Source organism: Lissotriton vulgaris, chromosome 7, assembly GCF_964263255.1.
Source record: "Lissotriton vulgaris chromosome 7, aLisVul1.2, whole genome shotgun sequence".
NCBI classification, from domain to species: Eukaryota; Metazoa; Chordata; class Amphibia; order Caudata; family Salamandridae; genus Lissotriton; species Lissotriton vulgaris.
In genome coordinates, this window is record NC_141695.1 from 486,445,231 (window position 1) to 486,472,408 (window position 27,178).

At 43.4% G+C, this 27,178-nt stretch overlaps 1 protein-coding gene across 4 annotated transcripts in view; it reads left to right on the forward strand.

Annotated features, from left to right (window-relative positions):
* MYH16 (myosin heavy chain 16) overlaps positions 1-27,178 on the forward strand; it is a 1,042,471-nt gene that overhangs the window by 784,945 nt on the left and 230,348 nt on the right. For all 4 annotated transcript variants that reach the window (XM_086930547.1, XM_086930548.1, XM_086930550.1 and 1 more), the window contains 2 exons: positions 3,152-3,348; positions 12,776-12,908. In XM_086930547.1, coding sequence (XP_086786673.1) covers positions 3,152-3,348; positions 12,776-12,908 — 330 coding nt within the window. The remainder of the gene's footprint in view (positions 1-3,151; positions 3,349-12,775; positions 12,909-27,178) is intronic.

Here is a 27,178-nt window from a genome sequence, read left to right on the forward strand (position 1 = left end):
AGAAGACGCCACGCGATGGAGCCGGCCAGATCAACATTCACAAGTTATTATTCACACAGCTCTGCTGCACTCTCTAATACTCTTTACTAATAACTCTCTCCTACTCACTATCAACTTCTCACTCTACTACTTACTCTGTGTGTGGGTGCTAATGCAATAGGTCTCGCATATGCAAGCGATGAAGCTATTGGCAATGTAAATGACAATGCCATTTAATTATGATTTTTCAAAAAAATCATGAGCAATGCCAATAGCTCAACCTTTAATGCTGCCGAGACCATTGAATTGTAAATGCTTGTTAAAATAGAGAGAAGGATTCTTTCAGAGGGGAAAGGTCCCACAACAGGCACGCTAGCTTTGTGCAACCTGAGATGCCGACCACCTACCTACAAATAGCAGGTATGGGGGCTGGTTCTAATCCCTGAGATCACTGATAGATCACTGTGCTCATGTGGTGAGAGTAGGCTTAAGCAGATATACCATTCGTCATGGTATGGCTTTTCATTGTATACAGTTTACTTGTAATACTGATGACTCTGCTCAGTTGTATATGTTTTCTAATTGCAGATCAGTTGCTTCATAATAGAGCACAAAAGTTTCAATACATTTTGTAAACTTCCCTCGTGTCTTTCTTTAATTGATTTTGGAAATGAGAAAACGAAAGTTGATTATCTGTTTACACAGTTCCCCAGGGAACTAGAGAGTTGTGTTCTGGGGTGCCAATTTACCTGTTACTCTCAGAAGGTTAGGAGGGCAGGTGGGGCACTATGAGCTAGCTGGATTTGGGCCCATTGGTTCTGATGTGGTATGGTGACTCAGTCCCTACATTTTGACATCTTGTGGTCCCAGGCATAGTTCTGTTTCCAAACAGAATCCCTGTAACAGTTGGCGAGTTAATATTTATTTCTACATGCTATTTCAATTTATGTGCTCACTCATCCAAAACTGTCTTTCGATATTGGATTCACTGTCCTTCTTCATTTATCTGACGACAACTTAGACTTCTGTTGTAGCCAGACGCATGGCCTTCGCATATCCAGATATCAATAAAAATGTATTGTCGAGTATACCTTGTGTTCATCTGAAAAATAAAAAACCTGGGATAGCTGGGAAAGTTCTTGCAGAAATTATCTAACAAATTATCATTTCAATTGCTGCATCTCTCATTTCCTTCCTACCTAATGGATTTGTTGTGTACACCTACCTTCTCCAAATCAGCGGTAAAGATTTAGTTAAAACTCTACCAAAGATATACGGACTAATTAATGTGAATTTAAGTCACAGAAATAAAATAGTACATTTTTGGTTAGAGTACTGAAGAAAGTGGCATATCTCCCTAAGTAGTTTTTCAAATTTACCAATAGCCTACCTTCCCTAGTCGTCTGCTACTGTGTTCATAATTGCCCAATTACATTCTTACATGGCTGTACCAGTCACACTACTACACATACTGGCATTCATCATTTCCTTCTGCTTTAACTTTCTCCAGTGTTTGAAAATCCTTAATTCTTAACTTTTTATTTTATCCCATATTATTCATATCACATTGTTATGTTTTTGGCCTATCTGGTAAGATTACATATTTATGTTTTGAATGTTTATCTGTTTTAATCGATTTACATCTACTTTGTTAGTGCTTGACCTTTCACCCTTGCTGCGCATGTTACTCGCTGCCTCTGTCACTCCCCTCCATCCACAAGAAGTCAACCCAACCTGGGGTTTTATATGTATGAAAAACACCATTAAGAGACGTTGACAGTTGGAGACCTTCATGAGTGTAAATTCTTAAAAACCCTCCTATCAATATGGTTACTAGCCCTCTCCAAAATCTCTAATATAATTTTGAGCACTTTATTTGAGGCTTTCACATAAAAAACATGTGCCCTCCTTCAAATATTACATTTACTGAGTGCACTAATTGCACAAAACAAGTGGATGACTTAAAAAACAGCCATACTGTAATGGTATCCCCATACTTTGCTAGTAGCTCTAGCAGATGTGTATTGCTTGACCTCCTAGGAAAAGTTCCTGTGAGAAATCTAATGCTCACTTGTGCCGATAAATATCCTGTGACAGTGAAGGATAGAAATTAATTACAGATTTACTTTACTCCCTTTTCCAATTCCTAATCATGGTTCAGATAAGCCTTTTGACATTATCTGCCTAGCTGACACCAATATTGAGAGTAGCAAAGAGTTTGCAACCAAACCACTTAGTTGTCGTTTAGGGTTGTCAGCTTGTCCAAACCTTTCCTGAACACAACAATCACCATGTCATAAATTTTTGTACTGTTTTAGATGAGTTCCTTGTTATACACAATTGGTAAGTTGATATTAGATTGAACCCTTATTATTGTTTAGTATTTCCAGTAGTCTAACTTTAGGTCTTGCTCAAGTCTCCCCTTATGTTTCTTTGCTTATTTTGGAATGGAATGGTATATTTTGAGTATATGATATGGCTGTGAATCTCTCGACTCTTCATTCTCTGTTGTGATTGTTTTCACATCTGAAATGTCCAGATTTTGTGGAGAGCATGACTTATGCTTTCCACAAGGCTGCTTTTATTTCATTAGCACTCTTCCATTTCAGTCTAGTGTCCCGTCTCTACACCCTATCTTTATTGAACTGATATCATTAAAGTTTGCTATGTCTACTTCGTCTTCCTCTTTAGGGCTGTGTCCCTGCCATCAACTACGTCTTCCATGGGAGAGCATTTTCAGTTGGATACATCACTTGATCATAATGGATGTATGTAGTGTACAGTTGTGCTAGTTTTTTTGCAATTGCACTTCCAACAATTGTGAGGGTGTTCCCTTCCCATTCCTTGTATACGGAAACTAATTTATTTCTCAATTTATAGTGCAGGGAATGGGCGAGGGAAAGATTTATAAATGCCTACAAACAATTTAATGTACATTTTTGGGAGTTCCAGGACTATTAATGTCAATCCTCACCTTCACTTGTCAATTCCTCACATCTTTAAAAATATCTGTGACTAAATCATTGTATGATTTGTGAATTGTACCCTACAGGTATCAAATATCAAGCATAACATTTGTAATTATATATCAATAAGTATCTATATCAATATCAGTACAAATAAAATCATGTCATGGATTGATGGCCCTATCTCACTTTATTTAAATGTTTAGTCAAAATCTATGATGACGACAAGTCTCTCCAACCTCAAACTTGATTGCGAACTTCTGAAAGAACAGCTAGAAGAGGAGCAAGAAAGTAAATCAGAGCTTCAAAGACTTGTTTCCAAGCTAAACAATGAAGTCACTCACTGGAGAACGCGATATGAAAATGATGCGGTTCAGAGGACAGAGGAACTTGAAGAAGCCAAGTAAGAAAGATCAATCATGTACTTGATCAAATATATGGTATTAGTGGTACAAAAGTAACACTGAAATATTTTACAAAAAATGAAAGGTGCATAGTTGGGACGTTGCACACTTAGGGGCCGATTAGGATGGCGGTGAATCCGCATCCTCCGGGCCGGCGGAAGCCACCGCCGGCCTGGAGGATGCACATTACCGCCTTGGCAACAGAAAACACCCACCCTCAGATTAGGATGGCAGTGGGATTGCGGTGGGACCAGCGGCGGACGGCAGGTCCGTCCGCCGCTGATCTGCGGGGTGTGGAGGGCTATTTGGTGGCGGTGTCTGCAAGACCCCATCAGCCAAATTAGGATTTGCATTTACACATGCTTTTCCACGGCGGCTTTTCTGCCGTGGAAAAGCATGTGGTCTTTGGTGTTTGAGGGCCTATTGTGGGCCCCCAGGGTGTCGGGGGTGGGGGGTGCACATGGGGGGTACCTATGGTACCCCCAAGCATTTACATGTACAAAGCGGCAGCACCACGCGGTGCCTGCCGCTTTGTGCATGTAAATGTAAAACATGCATGTTTAACCTTGCGGTGGGTGCTGCATCAAGCAGCACCCACCACAAGGTTAAAGATACAGGATGTGACCGCCAGGGTGGCGGTCACATCCTAATTGCACCGGAGGGACTGCCACGGCCCCTATGGACAGTCCCTCTACCTCGGGGGTGGCGGACGGACGCAGGTCCGTCTGCCATCCTAATAGGCCCCTAAGTTGGTTACAAAGCATTTTTGTCTATGATGTGTATGGATGCTGATGAAATTGCAATGCTTATATACATTGAAATGTAAACATATGTTGTGGGCCCTTTGGGTCATGTCGGGCAGAAAATACAATTCGATTTGTTGTGAAAAAAAATGAAAGGTATAAAAATTACAAAGCTATTGCTGTCATGAGGAAAAATGTCAAGTAAAACAAGAAAATATTGTTGCCTGTTTTTTTCACGCCAAACATTTCAAAACACATTATTCACATCATTTACAGTGACTATGTGCAGATATCATGGGAACATACCCTACATGTACATATGCATTTGACACTACAATTAGCACAAATGAAGTATTGGCCATGTAATGGGTTGAGGCCTTATGCATACATAAGTAAGAAATGGTCTCATGCTTAAAACAGAGAAAAGGAAATGACCATTGGGTTAAAATAAATTGTGATGAAAGTGGAGGTTGTGACAAGAGGAAAACTGTAGGACGAATGAACACATGGAGAGATCGATCCTGCTTTAGTAGGCTTGGAGAAATATGTTAAACAAATTATATCACAAAAGGATTAACCCTAGATTTAAATGATAATATGTTCGCTTTGTAGACATCAGTGCAGAAGGAAGATATGGTCGTAGTACAATAAAACGGTATTGTAAGAATGATAGGACTAGGAGAAATGCCATTAACAATAGTAAAGGATGCATTATTTTGTACATTGTCTCTCTATTTTCCCCTGTTTGGTTTTGCTGGCTGTATGTCTATGTATGCTATGGCACTGCTCAACAGTAGTACAGCACTTGAACTTGGGCCTAAAACATGTAGTGTGTGTTGGAATTATCTAACTGGTTGCTTTCCTGCAATATCATGCTAGATTCCTCAGAAAATGCACCAATGACATGGAAGTCAAATGTCATATCTAGGTTACAGTGTGCATTTACACCACCCACAAAAAGAAGACAAATATATGGCTGCAGGCCACCATTGTGCTCTTGTTGGGCTATATTTTACAAGTACAACAGCCACGCATTGACTGGAAAAGTGCCTTTGCATGTAGGAAAACGTATTTCACATGTTAATAAATGACCGCTTGTAAGCCCTTGAGGCTTGGTGTTTGTATATATATATATATATATATCTATATGTAGCTCCAAAGGTGTCCCTCAGTTCAAGCAGCACTCAAGACATCACTGTGCTGAAAGCATCTTTATTGGTATGGACAGGAACACCAGTCGGTTAATCAACAGCTGAATTCTAGTAGCCTGACGCGTTTCAAAATTTCTTTCTTCCTCAGAGGCTGGCGATTTCAGGTGAGTCCTACTGCCTAAGCCTGCACCACCCCTTCGGCGGGGGCCACGGAACTTGACAACACGAGTTCCGTTTGTGGAGCATCACGAAGGATTGAGGAGGGGAGCGCCAGCTGGGGCCCAGTGGGCTTTGCACAGACATTGTGAGTACAGCCATTTGGGGATTGAAATGCGGACTCCAACTCCCAGCATGCCATGCACAGTCTCTAAACGAGCGTCCCAATCCATGGGCGTGCCATTTGCATAAATTACGGAAGCGGAGCCCGCCCCTGCACTCACCTGAAATCGCCAGCCTCTGAGGAAGAAAGAAATTTTGAAACGCGTCAGGCTACTAGAATTCAGCTGTTGATTAACCGACTGGTGTTCCTGTCCATACCAATAAAGATGCTTTCAGCACAGTGATGTCTTGAGTGCTGCTTGAACTGAGGGACACCTTTGGAGCTACATATACCGAGGCGGTTGTCCTACCGCCTAAGCCTGCACCACCCCTTCGGCGGGGGCCACGGAACTTGACAACACGAGTTCCGTTTGTGGAGCATCACGAAGGATTGAGGAGGGGAGCGCCAGCTGGGGCCCAGTGGGCTTTGCACAGACATTGTGAGTACAGCCATTTGGGGATTGAAATGCGGACTCCAACTCCCAGCATGCCATGCACAGTCTCTAAACGAGCGTCCCAATCCATGGGCGTGCCATTTGCATAAATTACGGAAGCGGAGCCCGCCCCTGCACTCACCTGAAATCGCCAGCCTCTGAGGAAGAAAGAAATTTTGAAACGCGTCAGGCTACTAGAATTCAGCTGTTGATTAACCGACTGGTGTTCCTGTCCATACCAATAAAGATGCTTTCAGCACAGTGATGTCTTGAGTGCTGCTTGAACTGAGGGACACCTTTGGAGCTACATATACCGAGGCGGTTGTCCTACCGCCTAAGCCTGCACCACCCCTTCGGCGGGGGCCACGGAACTTGACAACACGAGTTCCGTTTGTGGAGCATCACGAAGGATTGAGGAGGGGAGCGCCAGCTGGGGCCCAGTGGGCTTTGCACAGACATTGTGAGTACAGCCATTTGGGGATTGAAATGCGGACTCCAACTCCCAGCATGCCATGCACAGTCTCTAAACGAGCGTCCCAATCCATGGGCGTGCCATTTGCATAAATTACGGAAGCGGAGCCCGCCCCTGCACTCACCTGAAATCGCCAGCCTCTGAGGAAGAAAGAAATTTTGAAACGCGTCAGGCTACTAGAATTCAGCTGTTGATTAACCGACTGGTGTTCCTGTCCATACCAATAAAGATGCTTTCAGCACAGTGATGTCTTGAGTGCTGCTTGAACTGAGGGACACCTTTGGAGCTACATATATATCTATATATATATATATATATATCTATATATATATATATATATATATATATAGATATATATATATATATATACTAAAAATGTCACCGTGATATTTATAATTGGTTACCCTTACAGTGACTATATGTCTAAAAGCTAGTTCACTGTGTAGGCTTACCTAGATTCTCAATGAACAAGGCTAGATGAAAATAAAATCCTTAATTTATGTTTTCACTTGGGAAAATACTAGCAAATGAATCAAACTTATTTCATATAGTTTATAACATCTAATTTAATGGTGATATCATATTATTGATAACAACATTGGAAAGTAACTTTATGAAAATGTAGTTTGTGCTGCCTGAGCCAAAACTATCTTAGAATTATTTTTTCCACTCTTCCCCACTCCAGGAACCAAAACGCATTCCTGGCTGAAGTTAACAACCCTGCTCTCTAGAGGACAATAGTCAGGAGAAAAGACTGGTCTCTGTAGCCAGGAAGGCATGGATGTTGTCAACAACAGGGCGTGCCTATCCAAGAGGGTACAAGAGTAGTTGGCAAGCAAATCACAGTCTTTAATATATTTCTTTTGACAGAGGAAGGAACCCCTTCTAGTAAATGAAAGAGTTAATCATCTTGGATTTAAGGCTTCTGGGAAATGATACAATTTGCAAAAAGGAAGGTATGGTATAGAGCAAGAAAATATACAGGATTGGGGAAAACTTTTAAATCACAGACTATAGTACAGAATGGAACCTCACCACCAGCTCCTTATGACATTCATGGGCTTAGGAAGAAAACAACTGAAGAGGACGGCCCTGTCAGAAGAAAGAAGACTCAATGATTCCTGGCTCATGTTAGCACTTGAAGACTAAACCGCTCTCTAAACAACATCTATTTTATTTCCTGTTTTCCTTATCTAGGGACACAAAATGCAAAAAGACTCCTGCTCTCACTAGGGTGCAACTGGCCTGGTAACTAGAAGCAGCCTTCCCAGTGGAACTAGGGGCTTCAGGAGTGACTAGAGTGATTAGAAATACTCATTCATTAACTGGAGAAAAGTGGAACTTTTTGCCACCTCTGGAGTAGCAGGTCACCTAACTGAGGCTTGCCCAGGGTAGCCACACCCATGGAAGCCAAAAAACACAGGTTCATCCTGCTCAGAGTATTTTGCCACACTAAAAATGTTTCCATACACAGAAGGTAGCTAGCCTTCTGGAGCTCTGGCCGCCTGCATCTTCCTGCTGTGCCCCGTTGAGAACCAAAAAATAACTATATCTAAGAAAATAAACTTGGATCAGGTTAAAGGGAAACGTCTATCACAACACCAAAGAGACCTCAATGGCTATTAAATCTAGCTTCATAATTATTAGAACTGGGGGTCTCTAGTTGGCGGAGGTAGGTACCACTGTTTAAATAGGGACCCTTGCTTCTAGTCAGGGTAAGAAGGATGCACTCTTTAGATAACCCCTGCTCACCCCGTTGGTAGCTTGGCACGAGCAGTCAGGCTTATCAAAGGCAATGTGCTAAGTATTTGTACCAACACTCACAGTAACACAGTGAAAACATCACAAACTGACTCCACAACAGTTTAGAAAGATAAAGTAAATTTAATCTAAACTACACACGACCAAAACGGCAAAAATCCAACATACACAGTTCAAGAATGTGGTTTCAAATGAGTTCTTAAGGTTGCGTTAAAATAATCCACAGTTGGGTCACGTTTTAGCCAACAGTACCTTTAGATGCGACAAAAGTTCCAAGAGAAAGCTGTAGCATTGCAAAGCAAGCGATCCATCACTCCTGAGACCCTGGTGAGGCGATGCGACAACCCCGCTGGACGTAGCAGGCGTGTTACGGTGACTCCGGTCTGTATGGGGAGGGATGTGATACCTTGCGTGGATTCCGGTGCACAGTGTTTGGTGGAAGCGACTCGTAAATGGTACGATGGGACGATATTCGGGGCGGTGACGATCTCCGGTGCGGTGATGATGTGCGGCTCAGCAGCGATCTTCTCCTCTCGATGCGATGGCTCTGCGATGACTCTCGCAGTGACGTGATGCGGTCCGCAAGCAAGCGTTGCGATGATCTCACCCAGTGATGAAAGGCTCTGCGACGATACTCGCAGCAATAGTAATCTTCCCACACGGGACTGGTGCGTCTCGCAAACGAAGGAACTTTGGCAGCGGCAACAGGTGCTGCAACGATCTCGGTCTTCTTAGCGCCGGGAATTTTCTCGCACTGATGGGGATGCGCTCCGCAAGCGAGCGATGCATTAAAACTTGCAGAAAGTCTTTAAAATATTGGTTTCCAGCTTCCCAACACAGGTACAACTTCAAGAGGCACCACAACTGGCCCAAGCACTCTAGGAAGGACATAACTCTCTCAGCAAAGTTCAGGAAAGCTTGGGGTGAAGTCCTTTTGTTCCTGGGACTTCTTAACAGGGAGCCAGCTCTTTTTCAGGCCCTTGGAGATTCCTTCAAGCATTGGGACACAGCACAAAGCAAAGTCCTTCCCCTCTCCTTGGCAGCAAAGCAACTGCAGGCAAGTCTAGCAAAGCAACAGCAGTACAGCCTTCCTTCTTCAGTCTTCCAGCTTTCTCCTTGATTTTAGGATGATGTAATTTTCTGTAGTCTGGGGTCCTGTACTCAGTCTTCCAGCTTTCTCCTTGATTTCAGGATGATGTAATTTTCTGTAGTCTGGGGTCCTGTACTTATACCCCTAAAAGTCTTTGTTCCCTTTGTGCAGGAGGACCCTGAGCCAGGTCTGAACCAGTTCAGGGTGTTTCTTGAGGACCTTGTTTTCCTGGCCTCTCCTTTCCTTTCAGAGAGAGGGGCAGGGTCGTCAGCTGCCCAGCAGGAGGTGGAGCCAGCATTGTGGAAGGCAGGTGCAGCCCCATTCAGGCCCAGGTGCTACCCCCTCCCACTACTCTATATACAGATGGAGCTATTCAGCCCTGGAATGGCCCACTCAGCCTCTGGGAGCCATCCAGCCCCTGCCACTCACAAACCAGACAGTCAATTCACAAAAAGGCCAAGGCACACAGACAGGTCAGACAAGAGAACAGCAACTTTCTAAAAGTGCTGTTCTCAAACACAGTATTTAAAAACCACCTTTCCTAAAAGATGTGTTATTAAATTCTGAGTTCAGGGATACCAGACTTTTATGTCCTACCTTGCTCCTATGGGAAGATATGCTGGTAGCCACTGTAGCCAGCATTCTCCATGATAGGCTATGGGCAAGGTAGCCTTACAATAGTGAACAATGAAAATGGCTGTCATTCACTACCAGAGCATGTCACCTGCACTAGTACATGCTCTACCTTTCACATACACTGCACCCTGCCCAAGGGGGTACCTTGGGCCTTACATAGGGGTGACCAATGTGTACAGAAAGGGAAGGGTTAGGCCTGGTCAATGGGGACACTGACCAGGAGGACAGGGCAGTTCACAGACTGCACACAGGCACTGCGTGGTAGGCCTGAGACACCATTTTAGGGCTACTCATGTGGGTTGCACAATCAGTGCTGCAGGCCCACTAGTAGCATTTGTATCACCATCCCCGGCACACTCAGTGCACTTTACTAGGGACTTCTTGGTGATGCAAATATGTCAATCATGGATAACCAATTGCGATAAGAATTTACTCAGGGAGCACTTGCACCAGCAAAATCGAAATCCAGCACAGCGTCCAGCACAGCGTCAAAACTAAAGGAGGCTGAAGCAAAAAGACAGGGGAAACCACACCAAAGATGCCAGGTCTAACAATCATCCTCAGACCTTTTAATGTCAAAACAACTTAAGCTGGATATCAACACCAGCATGTTGAGTATTGTTGGACCCTTGCCTGCATCAAGGTTGGATATTGACCTGCTGGGAAACTTTGACCTCCAGAAAAGCAGATTAAGGGGCATATTTAGACAGAATTGGGTAGATGCAGGGCATCTGCCCAAAAGGGGCTGATGTCCCATCCACTGGAATATTAGTGGCAGCCTAAAAATGGTGGAAGGTCATCCGCCATTTTTCAATTTGTCAAGCTCTAAATAAGGCTCTATGTCTGCAGTTGGTGTATCTGTCCTCCGCTCTATCCCAGTCACCCTCAAATCGTGCCTTGTTCCAGGTCTGTGTTTTCTTTGTTTCATGGATCACAGTGATACTATTCAATTCAATTCAATTCAATCTTTATTATGCTTTGGAACTCGTTAGAGGTCCACATAAAGAAAAAGTACAATACAAAATACCATTCTCAGTGAAAGTAGGCAAATCATAGCAATGACAATTACTGGAACACAGAGTGACACATTATTAAGCATGCCGGTCTTCAATAAATTTCTAAAAAACATTTAAAGAAGTTAAAAATATGAAAACAAAATCTCTCATTGGGGGGATTATATAAAGCATACATAAAAGAATTCACATTTAGAATACCCATTTGCAAACATACTTGTCTTATCCACTTACTGCGATGAGAACGCAACGCTGGGCATATCAAAAGTACATGTATTCGGTCTTGGGTAGAGAGATGACAAAAGTTGCAAATTGCAGATACTCCGTGCCATTTAGACAAAAGATTATTTAGGGGTAACAAATCTTGTCTCAATAAAAACCAAAATCTCCTAATACCATGAGGTAAGTTCCAAGTGGCGTAAGGTTGGGCGGATTTTCTTGCAAATGAATCAGTAAGAAGATTGACACCCTTCTTATCAAAAGTAGCAGTAAAGTCTAGTCTAAAACTAAGGTCCCAAGTGGCTTCCTTCAGGACAGACTTTAACTGGGATGCAGATAAAGAAAAGAGAGTACTCTCTTCCAATTGCAAGAGGGATACAGCCTTTCTAAAGTTGCTAACAATCAAGGAGTGTTCCCCTAAACCTCCCAATAATTCAGTCCTTAAGAGGAACCTCATAGTGATACTACAGTTTGTCCAAGTATTGAGCGATTTGCAAGAAATTGAAAAACTCCAGTCTCTGAACCACTTTTCGGAATTTCTCTCTTGTGCCAAGTGTGTCAACCCACATTGTGTACAGGTTGGAAGAATCAGTGAGACAGGCGAGTGCCACTGTCATCCTGGGCAGTCACCACTGTAGCAAGGTTACTATAAAAGGAATAAAGGAAGTAGCCACGTGTATACACTGGAACTGAAGATTGTCACAATGGGCCAGATGTAGGTAAGTTCCTGTTACCGATTCTAAAATACCGAATTTTACCGATTCAGTGTTTCAGAATCGGTAAATGGTATGTAGGTAAGTATGCAGTAAAGTTTAACGAATCAGTAATATTCGGTAATTACCGATTCGGTAAATTCTGAATCGGTAATTCCCATTCATTCCTTTGGGCCTGGAGGCCCATAGGAGTGAATTGGAAATACCGAATCAGTAAATACCGATTCGGTAATGGGGGAACACATTCATGGGTGGCAGGGTGTCACATTGACACCCTGTTGCACCCTTGAATAGTGCATGGGTGCACATGTGGCACACATACATGCCCTAAGGGCATGTATGTCTGCCACATGGCACTTTTGAAAAAGCACAAATTTGCTTTTTCAAAGGTTTTCGATATTTACCACCAACTTTTATTTGGTGGTAAATACCGAATCCTTAACCAGGAAATGCACTCATTTGAGTGCTCCCTGCATTTCAGATTCGGTAATTTACTGATTCAGTATTTTAAGGAATCGGTAATTTACCAATTCTTTAAATTACCGACCGGATCTGAAATGTAGCCACCTACATCTCAATAGCCTAATACCGGTCGGTAACGGCCGAAATTCGGTAATTTCAGCCGCTACCGACTGGTATTGGGCCACTTACATCTCGCCCTATGTGTTTTCTTTTCTCCTTTAAGAATTTGCAGGCTGGCAACAGGCATGAAGATGTGCTATAATAAATAACTTAAGCACTTATTTTCACTGTACAGTCGATCAATTTGCATATTACATAGTACTGTCTTAAACAAGGAAAATGCTATTAATATTTCAGGCAGAATATCAATTTGGCTGTTCAAATGAAGGCTTTTTCAATTCCTTGTTACTACAGGAAAAAACTGACATCACGTTTACAAGAGGCAGAAGAAGCAGTAGAAGCATCGCAAACAAAGTGCTCAAGTTTGGAAAAAACAAAGCAGAGACTTCAAGGAGAGATGGAAGATATCTGTATAGACCTAGAGAAGGTGTGATTTAAAAGTTTGCCTAAGCAGTCCTCTGATTTATGCAGTTGGAAAACTATGCATTCACTTAGGCCTCTTTACAATTCCACAACAGGACTGTAATATGAGGATTGTTTATTTTGTTTGATTGTCAACTTAACATTTTTCTTTTTCAGCATTTGTTTTGCTCATTAGCATTATTTTTTATTCATTTGTAAAGTGATCCAATGTCCCTGGCCCAAAATATATGCAACAATGTCTGGCAGGTGTAAACAAGTGTTGCCGCAAAGAACAGAGGTATCAAACAGAATGCAAAGTACTGTAGTTCTCCTTTGGAGCTTAAGTATATGTAGTAATGAGATTCAAAAATTATATTAGGAACATTTATTGCAGAGGAACACAGTACAGCAACTGCTCAGCCAAGCAGATCCAACAAATCTGTTACTTGGAATACAGAATTCTGCAAACCATGGCAACAGACCACATTGCAGCTTTTAAGGCTAAACTTCTAACACATATAATTTAAAGTAACAGTTTGTACAATAATTATAAGAATACAACACATCTTATCCCTGAAAAAGAAAGAAAACAACAAAAAAAATTATATAGTACATATCTAATCTCTAAATCTAACTGGAATTCTTATAATCCTTTTATCAGCTTTAACTCTAGAAGAAACCGTGTCTTTATCAGATGACATTTTGGAATTACTTGTTCCATTACCATTAAGAGATACAACATTCTCAGGTACATTATGACATTTGACAACTTGTCTGACATTCCATACTTTCCCATCATTAGTAACGATGCTGTTAAGATTGACTTTTACAACTCTTCCCGGAACATTCTCAATGTCAAAACTGTACTCTTGTAACCTAGACATCAACCTACCAATGCGTGCGGTAGCATTGCGACCACCACCTGGGGATAATATGGAAACCAGCAGTTTATGATCTGTCTTTAACAGAAACCGACTTCCCCACAAAAAAGTTTGAAAATGTTCTGTTCCCCACACACATCCCAATAGTTCCTTCTCTATGACTGAGTACTTCCTCTCCTTCTCACTAAGAGTTCTTGAGCCAAACGCCACACACCATTCGTCCTTTCCGCATTTCTGAGATAACACTCCTCCAAGTCCATACTCACTGGCATCAACCGTGACACACACTTTTTGTTGACGCAAAACAGCTTCAATGAAGGAGCATGAGCAATTTCATCCTTGATTATCTGGAAAGCAGACTCTTGTTTCTCCCCCCAGTGAAACTCAACTTTTTGTCTTGTTTCTGTCAACGGTTCCATTTTAGTTGTAAATCCCTTAATAAATTTACTGTAGTACTCAAACCAATCCGTTGAAAAATAAGAGTTTTTCTTTGTTGTCAGGACATGGAGCTTTCACAATTGCCTCCACAAGAGATTTTTTGGGAACAACTCCATCTCCTGATAGAGTATGTCCCAAATATTCTACAGATTCTCGAAACATTTTGCATTAATTATCTTTAAGTGTGAGGCCATGCAATTCCAAACGTTTACATACTTCTATTACATGTTTCTTGTGAGAAATATCATTAGGTGAAAACAAAAGTATATCGTCTTGGAAACACTTAACAAACCCCTGGAGATCTTTAAAAATATGATGCATCGTACGTTGAAAGACCGACGCCGCAGAGACTAGTCCAGGGCATACTTTTATACTGAAAAAAACCCTCAGGAGTTAAAAAAAAGCAGTTAATTGTCTGGAATCTTCAGATAACACAACTTGGTGATATGCTGAACGCAAATCAAATGCGGAAAAGACTTTCGCACCTTCCAACATACACACAACCTCGTTTATATTTGGCATGGGAAGAAAATTCACAATTAAATTAGCATTAAGAGCTCTCAAGTCCACACATAATCTTAAACTTTGATCAGATTTACGAGCCAAAACAATTGGCGAAACCCACTCTGAAGACTCAATCTCCTTAATAATATCTTCATCAATGAGGTTTTTCAACAAAATTTTAAGATCTTCTCTGATGTTAATCTGAACATTTCTCAATTTCTGTCTGACAGGAACAGTTTCTTCGCTAACCTTAATTTTATGCTGAAAACTATGTAATTTTCTTAGATTTTTGGAGAACACTTTAGGAAATTAACCAATAATTTTGTTAATGTGATCACAAGCATTAACCACACCTTTGACTGTCTGATATCTATCATGCTCATTGTCCATAACCATAACAGGATCAGACTTTCTGGGATTGAGAGTAATTTTAAGACTCCACTGGTCTCTCCACCCAAGTACATTCATGCCCTTTATGGCCACATACACTTTCATAAACGCAACTTGACCTTTGAAATGCATGTCAACCCCCATATATTCTTCCATTTTAATAATGGATCATTTGAATGCCTTAGCAATAATATCTGATTTTTTAAGATCTTTAAAAGTAACTAATCCCTTAAATGCTTCACTGAAATAATTATGGTCCAAGGTGACCCAGAATCTGCCATGAGTTTGAGAGAAACCCCAAGAACCTGTACGCAACATTCAGGTTGTTTAAGGGAGATGTGAGAACTGGATTGTTCACTGCAATCAGTAATAGATACTGTCTCATCACCTTCTGCATTGTTCCCATATTGCTCCCAATTGTTAACATAAGAAACTCTACCTCTACTGCTATTACCTGTGGAAGTATTATTTCCAACATTAGTTTTGCACACATTACTAAAGTGTCCTCGCCTATCGCACTTTTTACATTCTCTTCCTATGGTTGGACATTTTGGAAAAGAAGCAGCATGGTTAGTACTACCACATCTACAACAGTGAAATTCCTTGTCACTTCTTTTGAACGTGCCTTGAGAACTATTACTATTCCGTTGAACATTGTTGGTAGTTGAGTAATTATGAACAGGCTCCGATTTTACAGCACAAACATCATCTGTTTTGTCTTTAGATTTGTTATCTAACGATTTCATCCACTTGTCTGATTGTTCCATAGCTTTCTCTGTGACAATTACATCTTTTAAATCCGGATCACCCATAATCCAAAGCTGTTCTTGTATCTTCTTGCTTTTAGTGTGAACAATAATTTGATCTCTAATCATTTCGTCGGTGATAGGACCAAAGTTACAAATAGTAGAGAGATAACGTAAAGCAGTCAAAAGTTTCAGATTCCTCTTGAGCTCTTGTGTAAAATGTTATCTGTTTAAAGCAATACTAAACGTTGGTTTAAATCTAGTTTCCAAATGAATCATGGCATCTTCAAATACATTTTTATCTCCTCCTCCATCATATTGTGGAAGTGTTCTAAATATAACTTGTCCATCAGAACTAATGAGTGTAAAAGAATGTTCATTTTCCTTTCCGCAGAAAATCTATCGCCATGTATCGCTTTTAAAAAGGTCAAAAACTCCTACTTCCAGCGATTCCATGGAATAGGTGGTTCTCCTTTATTTTGCAAACATTTTGATGGAGGATCAAATTGCATTTTGGAAAATTAATGTTCACCAAGTTTACTTACACATACAAATCAGTCCAAAAATAATATAAAACTGTAGTATTTCATAAAAGTCTTATATTGAATGTTTACTAGAGCAATTTAAACAAATAAAATGTAGTAAAGTCTCTAACAGGATAAACAATATAAGATAGTAAAATTGGTCAAACCTATTATGCCGATCAAATTGTAAAGATTGTTTACTTGAAGTCCCTTGAAGTCCCTCGGCGCTCATCAGCCGTTTTCCGATCTCCTTTTCCAAATCCAAAATAAGCTTCTGTGATTGCTTATGATTGTTATAGCTACCGGAAAAGTAATGGCCTCCACGTACGCGCGATGATCTCATGCGCTGCGTGAAACCATAGAGATAATCGGCGGGAGCGGCTAGAGCATGCAGGAGTTCGCTTGGCTGGTGTTGAAAGCATACGAGTGATGACACGAGGCAGACGCTTCAAAAATACACAAGGTAAGAGCGTTGACCAGGCATTCAATAAATAAATTGGGATTTGTCTCAGTCCGACAAACACGGCCTGAAAAAAAAAACGATGTCGGCAATAGGTTGACAGGAGAAAAAAAATCATTGAAAACTGTGCAGTCTTTAACAAAGACACAGAACGAGTTCAATCCCCAAAAAAATACAAAATCCACGGTTAAAATAAATCCAAATCCATATAATTACGCTTCAAAAACAAATGTAAGCTGCTTCCAAGACACAAATCCAAAATGAAGGTACTTCCATACAGCAAATCCAAAGTTCAATAAAGAATGAAATAGACCTTACCTATGTTCGAGTTTCTGGAAGTGTCTGTGTTCCAGGTAAATATGTAGCAAACCAGGAAGAAGATCGTCACCAATTTTGTAGTAATGAGATCCAAAAATTATAAAAGGAACCTTTATTGCAGAGGAACACAGTACAGCAACTGCTCAGCCAAGCAGATCCAATAAATCTGTTACTTGGAATACAGAATTCTGCAAACCATGGCAACAGATCACATTGCAGCTTTTAAGGGTAAACTTCTCACACATATAATTTAAAGTAACAGTATGTATAATAATTATAAGAATACAACAGTATACAATTGCGAGGCCATGGCTAAAAAAAGCTATAAGATGCGAATAATAACCTTTGCAGTAACCAAAAAAGAACAAATGGTATTCCAGAAAAACAATGTATATTACAAATCAGTAAATTTACCTCATGGTATTATCTTCTGTGCAATAGGAAGACATATTAGAAAGATCAGATAAAAAAGGCATGTCATTGCTGGTGCTTACGCTAGCTATGATAATCTAACAGATAATAAAGCGCCTATTTCTAATAGGCAAGGTAGCATACCCCTGAGAGAATTAAAATAATCAGGAAAATAGGCCGTGTTATATACGCAATAAGACTCAAGACGGCACGAGGTAGGGAAAAATTTGAAGCCATGGACGTTTATTTAATAGATTACAAAATGCACTACAGAAGGCAAAAATAATTGTTAAAATGCATGGTAATCAATAAATGAAAGTAGCTGAAGGCTCAGTCACTTGCAGCAAACAGCTTGACACAGAGTCAAGCCTCAGAGTAAAATATTTTGGGGCTTATTTACAAGCCCCTTGTGCCGCTGTCACTTTTCCCCATTTTTAAAGTGACGTACCGGCAGCTCAAGGGGTTTGTAAATAAGCCCCTTTAAGTCTAAAACTAGAGACAGACAAGTGAAGGTATGCTCTCAAAATAGTCAGGGCAAACCAGACTGGCTCATCTCCTAATTCACTGTCTTGTGTAGCAAAATACAGAATGAAAATCATATGGTCAGCACAGGTAATCGAAATCATTGCTTGAATTTACAAATCAGAACACAAAGTATAATTCTGTGTCATCTAAAACCACCCCTAAATGAATTTGAATACAACCCCTTTTGCCCTAAAGTCATCAGATGTGTAAGTACAAATCTAGTTACACTTAAAACAATGACAGTTTCATATTGTGAATAGCTCTACAGTGTAATGAAGGAAACTCCTTGACACTGTTACATAGTAAAGGAAGACTTCGACCATGGAGTTCTTCCAGAACAGCATGTCAATACAGAGAATTTCAAAATTGCACATTTTCTATGTGCGATGGGCAGATAAATGAAAACACACATCTTGGCTACTTTAGGGTTCAAGCTGGAGACTAGGCCTAGCTTGGGCCTGGTTAGGTCAAGCAGAGGAAATTACAGCTCTGCAAAATATAGTGTTTTTGTTTTAGTATAATAATATTCCGAATGTTAGACGCAGATTTTTAATAAATCAAAGTCATCTCTATCACTGGCATGAGATTGTTAGCTACTTTAAACTGAAATATCTCATTTTAAATTGTACAGTCAGGAGAATGAGGATGGTGCAGTAATGCCCAATAAGGTATAAACCTTTATACCTGGTTATACTGAACCACACTAGTGGCCAAAAAATCACTGTCATATTAAAATAATTATTTACAGGAGAAAATCTAAACTGCTAAAGTGAAAATGAAATGCAGATATTAGATGAGTGTCCGCAGTTCTCTTGGAGCCCTCATATCTTATACTTACAAAAGGGTAAAATAGGATGTTGCAGAGGGAAAGAAGAAATGTAGCAAAATAAAAAATACATCTCAATGAAGATCTAATATTGCAATGTAGACCCAGTGAACTCTATAATTTCACTCCAGATAATTATCTGAAGCATAAATGTTTTCACTGTCCTCATTGTGCAATGATTTAGGAGAGAGGAGTATCAAGGGCCTGGTCCTATCCAACTTAGTCTGAAACACTCCTTTATAGTGCAGAGCCTGGGGTAGAAGTAGGAGTTCCCAACTTTCCCGGGTGTGAGGGCCCCCTTGTTTCCACTTCCCTATTTTGCCGCCTGTGTGGGGGAGCAAGCCATTGTGGCTACTTGTTCAAGCCCTTGCTTGTAGGCACTTGCCATTGCTAAATCGTTAGACCTATATTGTAAGGTTGTTCCTTGTACCAGTCTAGAAGTTCTTCAAGTAAGGTTGTTGTCTTGTTACCAGATACCCTAAAATGTATATCTCTTGTTTACCCTCGCGCGCTTCTCTAGATTGTACATTCTTTGAATTCAGGCTAGCCATTCTCAATGTGTGGGAGGTACAGACTTCACCCACTTTATACAAATTTGTCTTCTGGCCAACATTATTAATAGAAAGAGAAGATTTTCGCTATTTTTATCTAATTGTGGATAACTTGAGATGTTATGGCCTATCTCAATAATAACAAGATCTATGCTTACCTCGACTGGTTGTCCATGGGGAATCTAGAGAGTCTTACCCGCCTCATTCCAAAACTGCTCGAGATGGGGGCACTGCCGCAACATATGGAGATTATGCTCTCTTTCTTCCCCACATTTTGGACAGCATCTCACCTTTTGCCTATTGATCTTGGATAGCTTTTTCGGTGACCAGTATGCTCCTTGGGTAGTAAACAGGTGATTTATTCACAAAGAGGGCAGATTTCACTATGCACCAAATTGTAGCCATAGATACTTGGCATATGTGTGTTATATCCAGCGTCGGCAGCACTTTACCCAATATCTTATTTGGAATCGTGAAATCCTTTTCCCCTGCCTGAATAAGACCCCAATACCAACAGGAGATTTCTTTCTTGGGTATCTTCTTTCTCTGGAATAGTTTCTCGGTTTCCGTAGTTCCTGTTTCTTCTTCTCGAAAGCTTTTAACCCAATTCTGTAGCTGATAATATTTACATTTTGAAATAGTACCCTCGGTCTTGATTACGAGAGCATCCCAGTCGATAATAGTTTTTTGCTCTATAAGTTTGCCCCATTTATTTATACCTCTTTCCCTTAACCACTTGGCTGCTAAGGCAATATTTTACTTTTCATTGAATTTCCATTGAAATCAATGAAAAGTGCATGACGAGTTACCCTTGTCATTAGCGGCGAAGAGGTTAAAGGGATAGCTAGTCTGTCTGTAAGACATTTCGGGGTACCGGGCGATTCCCATATAGGAGCAAAATCACTGTAGTAGGGAAGTTTCAATGTACTCCTGATCTGGTACCATAGTTTTGCAGCTATCCAGAGAGTCTTTAGTTTTATTTATTAATTTATTTATTTTTTGAAAAACCTTTATTGATAAACATGGACATACAATAGCAATCATACAGCCACATAGGGTCGGCTGGCAACATTTCCAACGATCATAGCAGGATGAGAGTACACAGCCCTTCAGCCGACAACCCTAGGGTCCGGCGGCAAATAAACAAACATGTCATGTCATACATTAAATCACAGGAGGAATAAGGTCTTTGTTTTGTGTTTTTTGAAAACCAACCAACCAAAAATAAAGAAAATAAGTGCTGAGGCTAAACGCAAGGCAGATACACAAGTAATCCTTCTGGGGAGGGAGTACCACATCCACAACTGTTACATAGTAACAAGTGAAGTTAAAAATCTATAGGAAGAGCAGACGGGAGGGGGCAAGGGGAGGGAGAGCGAGCCAGCAATTCATAGCCAAAAATCCAGACTAGAAGGTACATCACGCTAAGGGGAGTGTAACACCTCCGTTGGAGGCACAAAAGGGGGAGTACAAATTTCACCACAATACTGGTTCCACTGATTCCACACCCTCCCCTACTTCTTGGGCCTGCCCCGAGCAATGTAGACTGTTTTTTCACGGAACATGCACCAGTCCATGTTTCTGGACCAGGCCGACAGACTGGGTGCCCTCGACGATCCCCACAATTGCGCAATGTCACGCTTAGCTAAGCATGGGCGAATTTTGCGAATCTCGCGTTCGCGAATTTTGCGGATTTGCGAACTCGCAATCCGCAAAATCCGCGAATTCCCGCGAATTTGCGGATTTTTTTTTTGTGTGTTCGCCCGTGTTTCTGCCAGTTCGCGAGGGTTTTTACAATTTCGCAATTTGCGAACTTACCTGTCGGGTCGCAAGTTTTGCGAACTTGTTGTTTCTACGTGTCCAGCCTGTTTGGGACACTCTTCTTCATCACTGCCACTCTCTGTCACCACTGCCACTCTCTGACTACTCATGCCACCCTCTGGCCCACCCATGCCACCCTCTGTTTCATCACCACACCCTCTGGTTGTCCAGTGTACATTATTTTCGGCAAAGCAAAGCACACCTTCCCTGCCTCAAGTGACCTGAATTAATTTGGGGCTGATTAATGTGTCACAGAATATTTTTTTTAGCTGGCACCTGCTTCCTTAGTGCGCCCTGATTAGTGATCTTTTGCACTTGCTAAGTGCTTTCATTGTTGCAAAATTAGTTACAACACCTGCCCTGCCCCAACTGACAATAATGAATTAGGGGCTGATTAATGGATTTTAACTTCCAGCCTGGCTCCTGCTTGTCTCCCTTAGCTGTAATTCAGGACCTTTGTGGCATATGTGTAACTATTCTGAGGTTCAGAGCAGGGTCACATAATAGTTGCAACTGGCAACTGAACTCTGGAGGGGCCCCTCAGGAAGCACTACAGGAAATGGCTACTAATGATGACCCTGAACTTTTGAACTTGGTAAGTAGTTTCAGTTTTGCTAAGATCGTATTTCTGCAATTTAGCACTTATTTGCGGGGCGCGAAGTTGCGAACTCACGCGAACAGTGCGAGCAGTGCGAGCAAAATCCGCTGCTCGCGGATTTGCGGATTTTGCGGGAGATTCGCGAATCTCGCGGATTGCGAATTTCCCGAAAATCCGCAAAATCCGCGAGCGAAACGGATTTTCCGCCCATGCTTACGCTTAGCGATCATATTACCCAAGGTGGCCCACTGCGTCTGTGCTACATTATAATCATTGGGCTCCCACACATTTAATAGACACCTGCAGGCCTCAGGCAAAAGCGAAACACCCGTCACTTCGGCCATAACACCATGCACACGATTCCAATAAGACACCACCGCCGGACACTCCCACAAAATATGGAGGAATGTACCCACCATTCCACACCCGTGCTTACACAAGTCATCCGAAGCATACCCCATACGTAACAAGCGAGCACCCATCATGTACACTCGGTGTAGGATTTTCAACTGCACCAATCTCAGACGGGCCGAGATTGCTACGTCCTTCGGGGAGGATATTGCCGCCTGCCAGTCCTCATCATCAAGTTCCAGTCCATCGCTGGTCCAGGCCGTACGGAGCTGTAGAAGGAGGTCCGCCCGATCATTTATCAGCTTTTTAAATATTAGTGAGATCGTACTTTCCGGGACATGGCCGTCGAGTACTCTGTCCTCCAGGGGTGAGGATTCTGGAACGAGCGTGCCGGCCGGAAAAACAGAGGAAAGAGCGTGTCGGACCTGTAGATACCGAAAGTATTCTCGAGTGCTGGGTTTGTATTCAAGTTGCAGCTCTTCAAAAGACTTTATATTGTCTTTCCGCCAAAGGTCCCCCACCCTACTAATCCCAATGAGGTCCCATTTTTTGAAACCTTTGGTAGTCCACAAATTGCCTAACCTCTCGGCAGCGTAGAGTGGACTCGCTCGAGTGAGAGTGTCCGACCAGCCCATAGCGGCATTAGCGTTGTACCAGACCCGCACCGCAACTCTGGTGGGCCCCGTCAACGCAACATCAGACCGTTTGGAATAAAGCGCCCTGTTATAGTCCCCGCCCGGCAGCAACCATTTGTGCATAGCAAAAGCTGGGTTAGAGGCTGGACCATACATCGCATGATTAACTGAGCTCAGTTGTGAGGCCCAGTAACGCTATACCGCCATCATACCAAGGCAGCGTAAGCTTAGCCAAGGCAATCCGGGGACGTCCGGCCCACAGCAATTTTCTTTGTAGGCACTCGATCTCGTGGAAGTAGCTGGAAGGCACAAGATCCAGAGTGTTTTTAAGCGCATATAAAAATCTGGGGAGGGACATCATTTTGAATAAGGCTGCTCTGCCCACCAGGGACAGAGGCAGCCTGCTCCAAGCTTTCACGTCTGCTTTTAGGCAAAGAACCGGGAGAGTAAGTTGATACCTGACAGCTGAATCACGCGAAACATAGATACCTAAATACTTGAACCCGGTGAATGAAATTTGTATTGGGCAATTGCGCGGGACAAGTGGAGTTTCGTCTGTGAGCGAGTAAACACAAGACTTACCCCAATTGATGACTAGACCAGAGTACCTCCCAAAGGAATTAAGGACGTCAAACAATACCCCCAAAGATTTCCGAGGTGAGGTAAAGGAGAATGTCGTCCGCATAAAGTGAGATGCGATCTTCAAAACCAGGAGTCCACCTGATACCCTTGAAGGACGGCTCCCATCGCAACCAAGCGGCCAAGGGCTCCAAAGCCAAGGCAAAAAGCAGCGGAGACAGAGGGCACCTCTGTCGCGTACCCCTCCCCAGAACAAAGGGAGCCGACACTCAACCGTTAACAGACACCTGGGCTTCGGGCTCCAAATAGAGTAGCCGGACCCATCCGATGAACACCGGTCCGAAGCCGAACTTTGCCAGGGCTGCCCATAGGTATGGCCATTCCAGTGTGTCAAATGTCATAGTGGCATCCAAAGAAACCAAAATGGCCGGTTCAAGTAGCGTCTCCGCCCTCGCCAGCACACCATGAAGACGGCAAAAATTCAACGCGGTGTTGCGGGCCGGAATAAAGCCAGACTGGTCCGGGTGCACCAGATCTCCGATCACTTGAATCAGATGGTTAGCTAACATTTTTGCCAAAATTTTAGGGTCCACATTAAGAAGTGATATAGGTCTATAGGAGGTACAGAATTCATGGGGTTTACCCTCTTTATGTATCACCACTATGGACGCTAAACGCTGGTCACGGGGAAGCGAACCCCTCTCCCTGGACTCCAAGAACATCGAGCGAAGATACAACGCCATTTTGTCCGGACACAACTTGTACAGCTCGATGGGTATGCCGTTCGGGCCCGGGGCTTTTCCAGAGCCAATGGAGCGAATAGCGAGCGCTACTTCATCAGTGGAGAAATCCGCCTCCATTAGCTCTCTGTCAGATTCGGACAAGCAAGGCAAAGCGATATCCCTAAGCAAAAGATGGGAGTCTTCCTCCGGCCGGTCCGAGACAGGCGCATACACCGTTCGGAAGTGACAAGCGAATTCCTCCACGATCTCCAACGGATCCGTCACACGTACACCATCCACTCGCTCAACCACCGGTACCACTCGATTCAGTCTCTCCCTCTTATCCAGCCAAGCTATCAACTTCCCTGCCTTGTCGCCCACATCTTACAAACGGATCTGTTGCTCTCGACTCATGGCTTTCGCGGCATTCATGACCAAGGCTTTATAATCTGTCTGCTTTAGCTGCAAAACATGCACCTTTTCACGAGTGACCCCACACTCAAGATCCCTCTCCAAAGCCACAATATCAGACTCCAGCTGCTCAACCTCTCCATTGTGGCGCTTCTTAGAGCTGGCGACCAGCGATAGCGTCTGACCCCGTATCACTGTTTTAAAGGGCGCCCATAAAGACACAGACGAAGACACCGATCCCACATTTTCAACGAAGTAGTGATCAATGGCTTTGATCACCTCAGCCCTGGTCTCCGGAACACGGAGATGCCTGGGATTAATTGGGGCGACCCGGCCCCCTGCGTCTAAATGGAGATCTATATGGATCCACAGCGGGGAGTGATCCGAGATGCCTCTAGGCAAATGTCGGGCCTCTAGCACCGTTGTAGCCTGGGCTATGGGCACAAGAATATAGTCAAGTCTAGCTAAGCTCCCGTGGGCCCCGGAGTGGAAGATGTATTGAGCCTGCCCTGGGTGAAGCATCCGCCAACAATCCACCATACCAAACATTTCCAAGAAATCACCCAGGCAGGACTGCGATGGTGTAAGAACCCTGGGAGGATGTCGATCCTCCAGGTCGTTAGCCACCGAATTGAAGTCCCCTCCAACCACCAGAATCCCCTCAGGAAGCCCCATACCAGTTTCCCCAGGTCGGCAAATGTGGTGGCCTGCAAACCCGGGGGGACATATATCGAGAGGATGGCGACCGCTCTCCCCTCCCACCTACCAACAATGGCCACATATCTTCCCCTATCGTCCAGTATCGTTTCATCAATCTCCAAGGGAAGGGAACTCCGGATCATAACACCAGCCCCCCTAGAGCCCGAAGTGAATCCCGAGTGCGCCACCAACCGGTAGCCCCTCCGGTTCATTGCATGGAACGTGTTCCCCACCAAGTGTGTTTCTTGCAGTAATACAATGTTGGGGGAATGGCGTTTTACATATTGGAGTACAATTCCCCTCTTTATTTTGTCCCCCAAGCCCTTGACATTCCAACTCAAGACTCTCAGCCCCCTACCCCCCCTCCCAAACAAAGTAGCCGGGTCCCCCAAACCCCACGAAGGAAACACAGATTAAGCCATAGCCTTAAGACGTAGCCTCGAAAACAATGCAAACAGTAAAAAGAAACCCCTCCCTCCCCCAAAATACCCACAACAACAACCCCACATCCTGCACCCCTGCGATAAAACCAGAAAACCACCCCATTTGCAGTGTGCCTGTCGCCCTACCCCAGAAAACTAATCTACAAGTAGAAAAGGAAGCACCCCCGGAGGAGGAAAAGTCCCGAACTCCCCGCCACCCCAGGGTTTGTCATTAAGAGTGTCATTGACCCAAAAAAGGATAACAATCCACTGCAACACGGTACGATAGTAGCACACGCCGGTGTCCCTACTCCTTCTGGTCCCGTTGGCTGCCTTCAGCACCTCTGGATTGTTCCGCATTGTCCCGTGGCATAGCTAGTGTGTCCAACCAGTCACTGACCACCTCTGGCATATCAAAGAACAGAACCCGCTCGTTATGTTCGATGCGTAATCGGGCGGGGAAAAGCATAGCATACTTCATGCCCAGGTCCCTTAGTCTCTGCTTCACCCCAGAAAATCCCAGTCTCTGCTTCTGCACCGATGGGTTAAAATCTGGGTAGAAATTGATGGACGCATTCTCGAACTTGGTGGGGCCGCTAGTCCTCGAGGCCTGCAAAATGGCGTCTCTGTCCCTATAGTTGAAGATCCTCGCAATGATGGGTCGCGGTGTACCCCCCTGCTTGCGTATGCCGCCCGGGATTCTGTGGGCACGCTCCACCGCAAAAAGGTTGCTCAGGCCCTTAGGGGCGAGGTGGTTGAGGATCAGATCTTCAAAGAGTAAGTCATTCGATTGATCGGCTGAGGACTCCGGAACTCCGACTATGCGGACATTATTGCACCTAGCGCGACTTTCGAAATCCTCATGCCGGCGGGCAAACTGGTCACTCGAGGTCTGAAGAGTCCGGATCTCAGTCTGGAGATCGGAGACGTCGGTGGTGAGACTGGACGTTTTGACATCCAACGACTTGACTCTCTCGTTAGTCTTGGCCAAGTCCACCCGAATCAAGCCTACATCCACCGCCACCGTGTTGATCTTGGCGGCCAAGGTTTCATATTGTTAGCCCATCGATGACTGTATACTCGCAATGGCACCCATCACGTCTCGAAGAGTAGGCTCCTCCGACTCAGGGGGGCCACCACCAAGGTCCTCCGGGGTTTTGCCAGTCCCGCTAGGCGAGTCCTTGTTGCGCGCAAATCTGTCCATAATGGTGGTCTGAGTTATGCCACCGCGAGTCGCGTTCTTGACGGACCGCTTGTCACTATCAGACTTGCCCGCCATGGTGGGCTGCACGCCCCTCAGGGGCTTGTGGGACCTGGTGAAAATGGCTCCCCACGAGGAAAAACAATGAGAAACTGAGGTGCAGGGCGCCGGTGAAGATCAGTCAAGCGAGTGCGCTCACAGGCCAGCTTGATAACTAGGCAGCCACCTCCCAATCTTCTTAGCCAGGAAAAGCGAAACCGAAAGTAGATCTTGGGTAGTCGT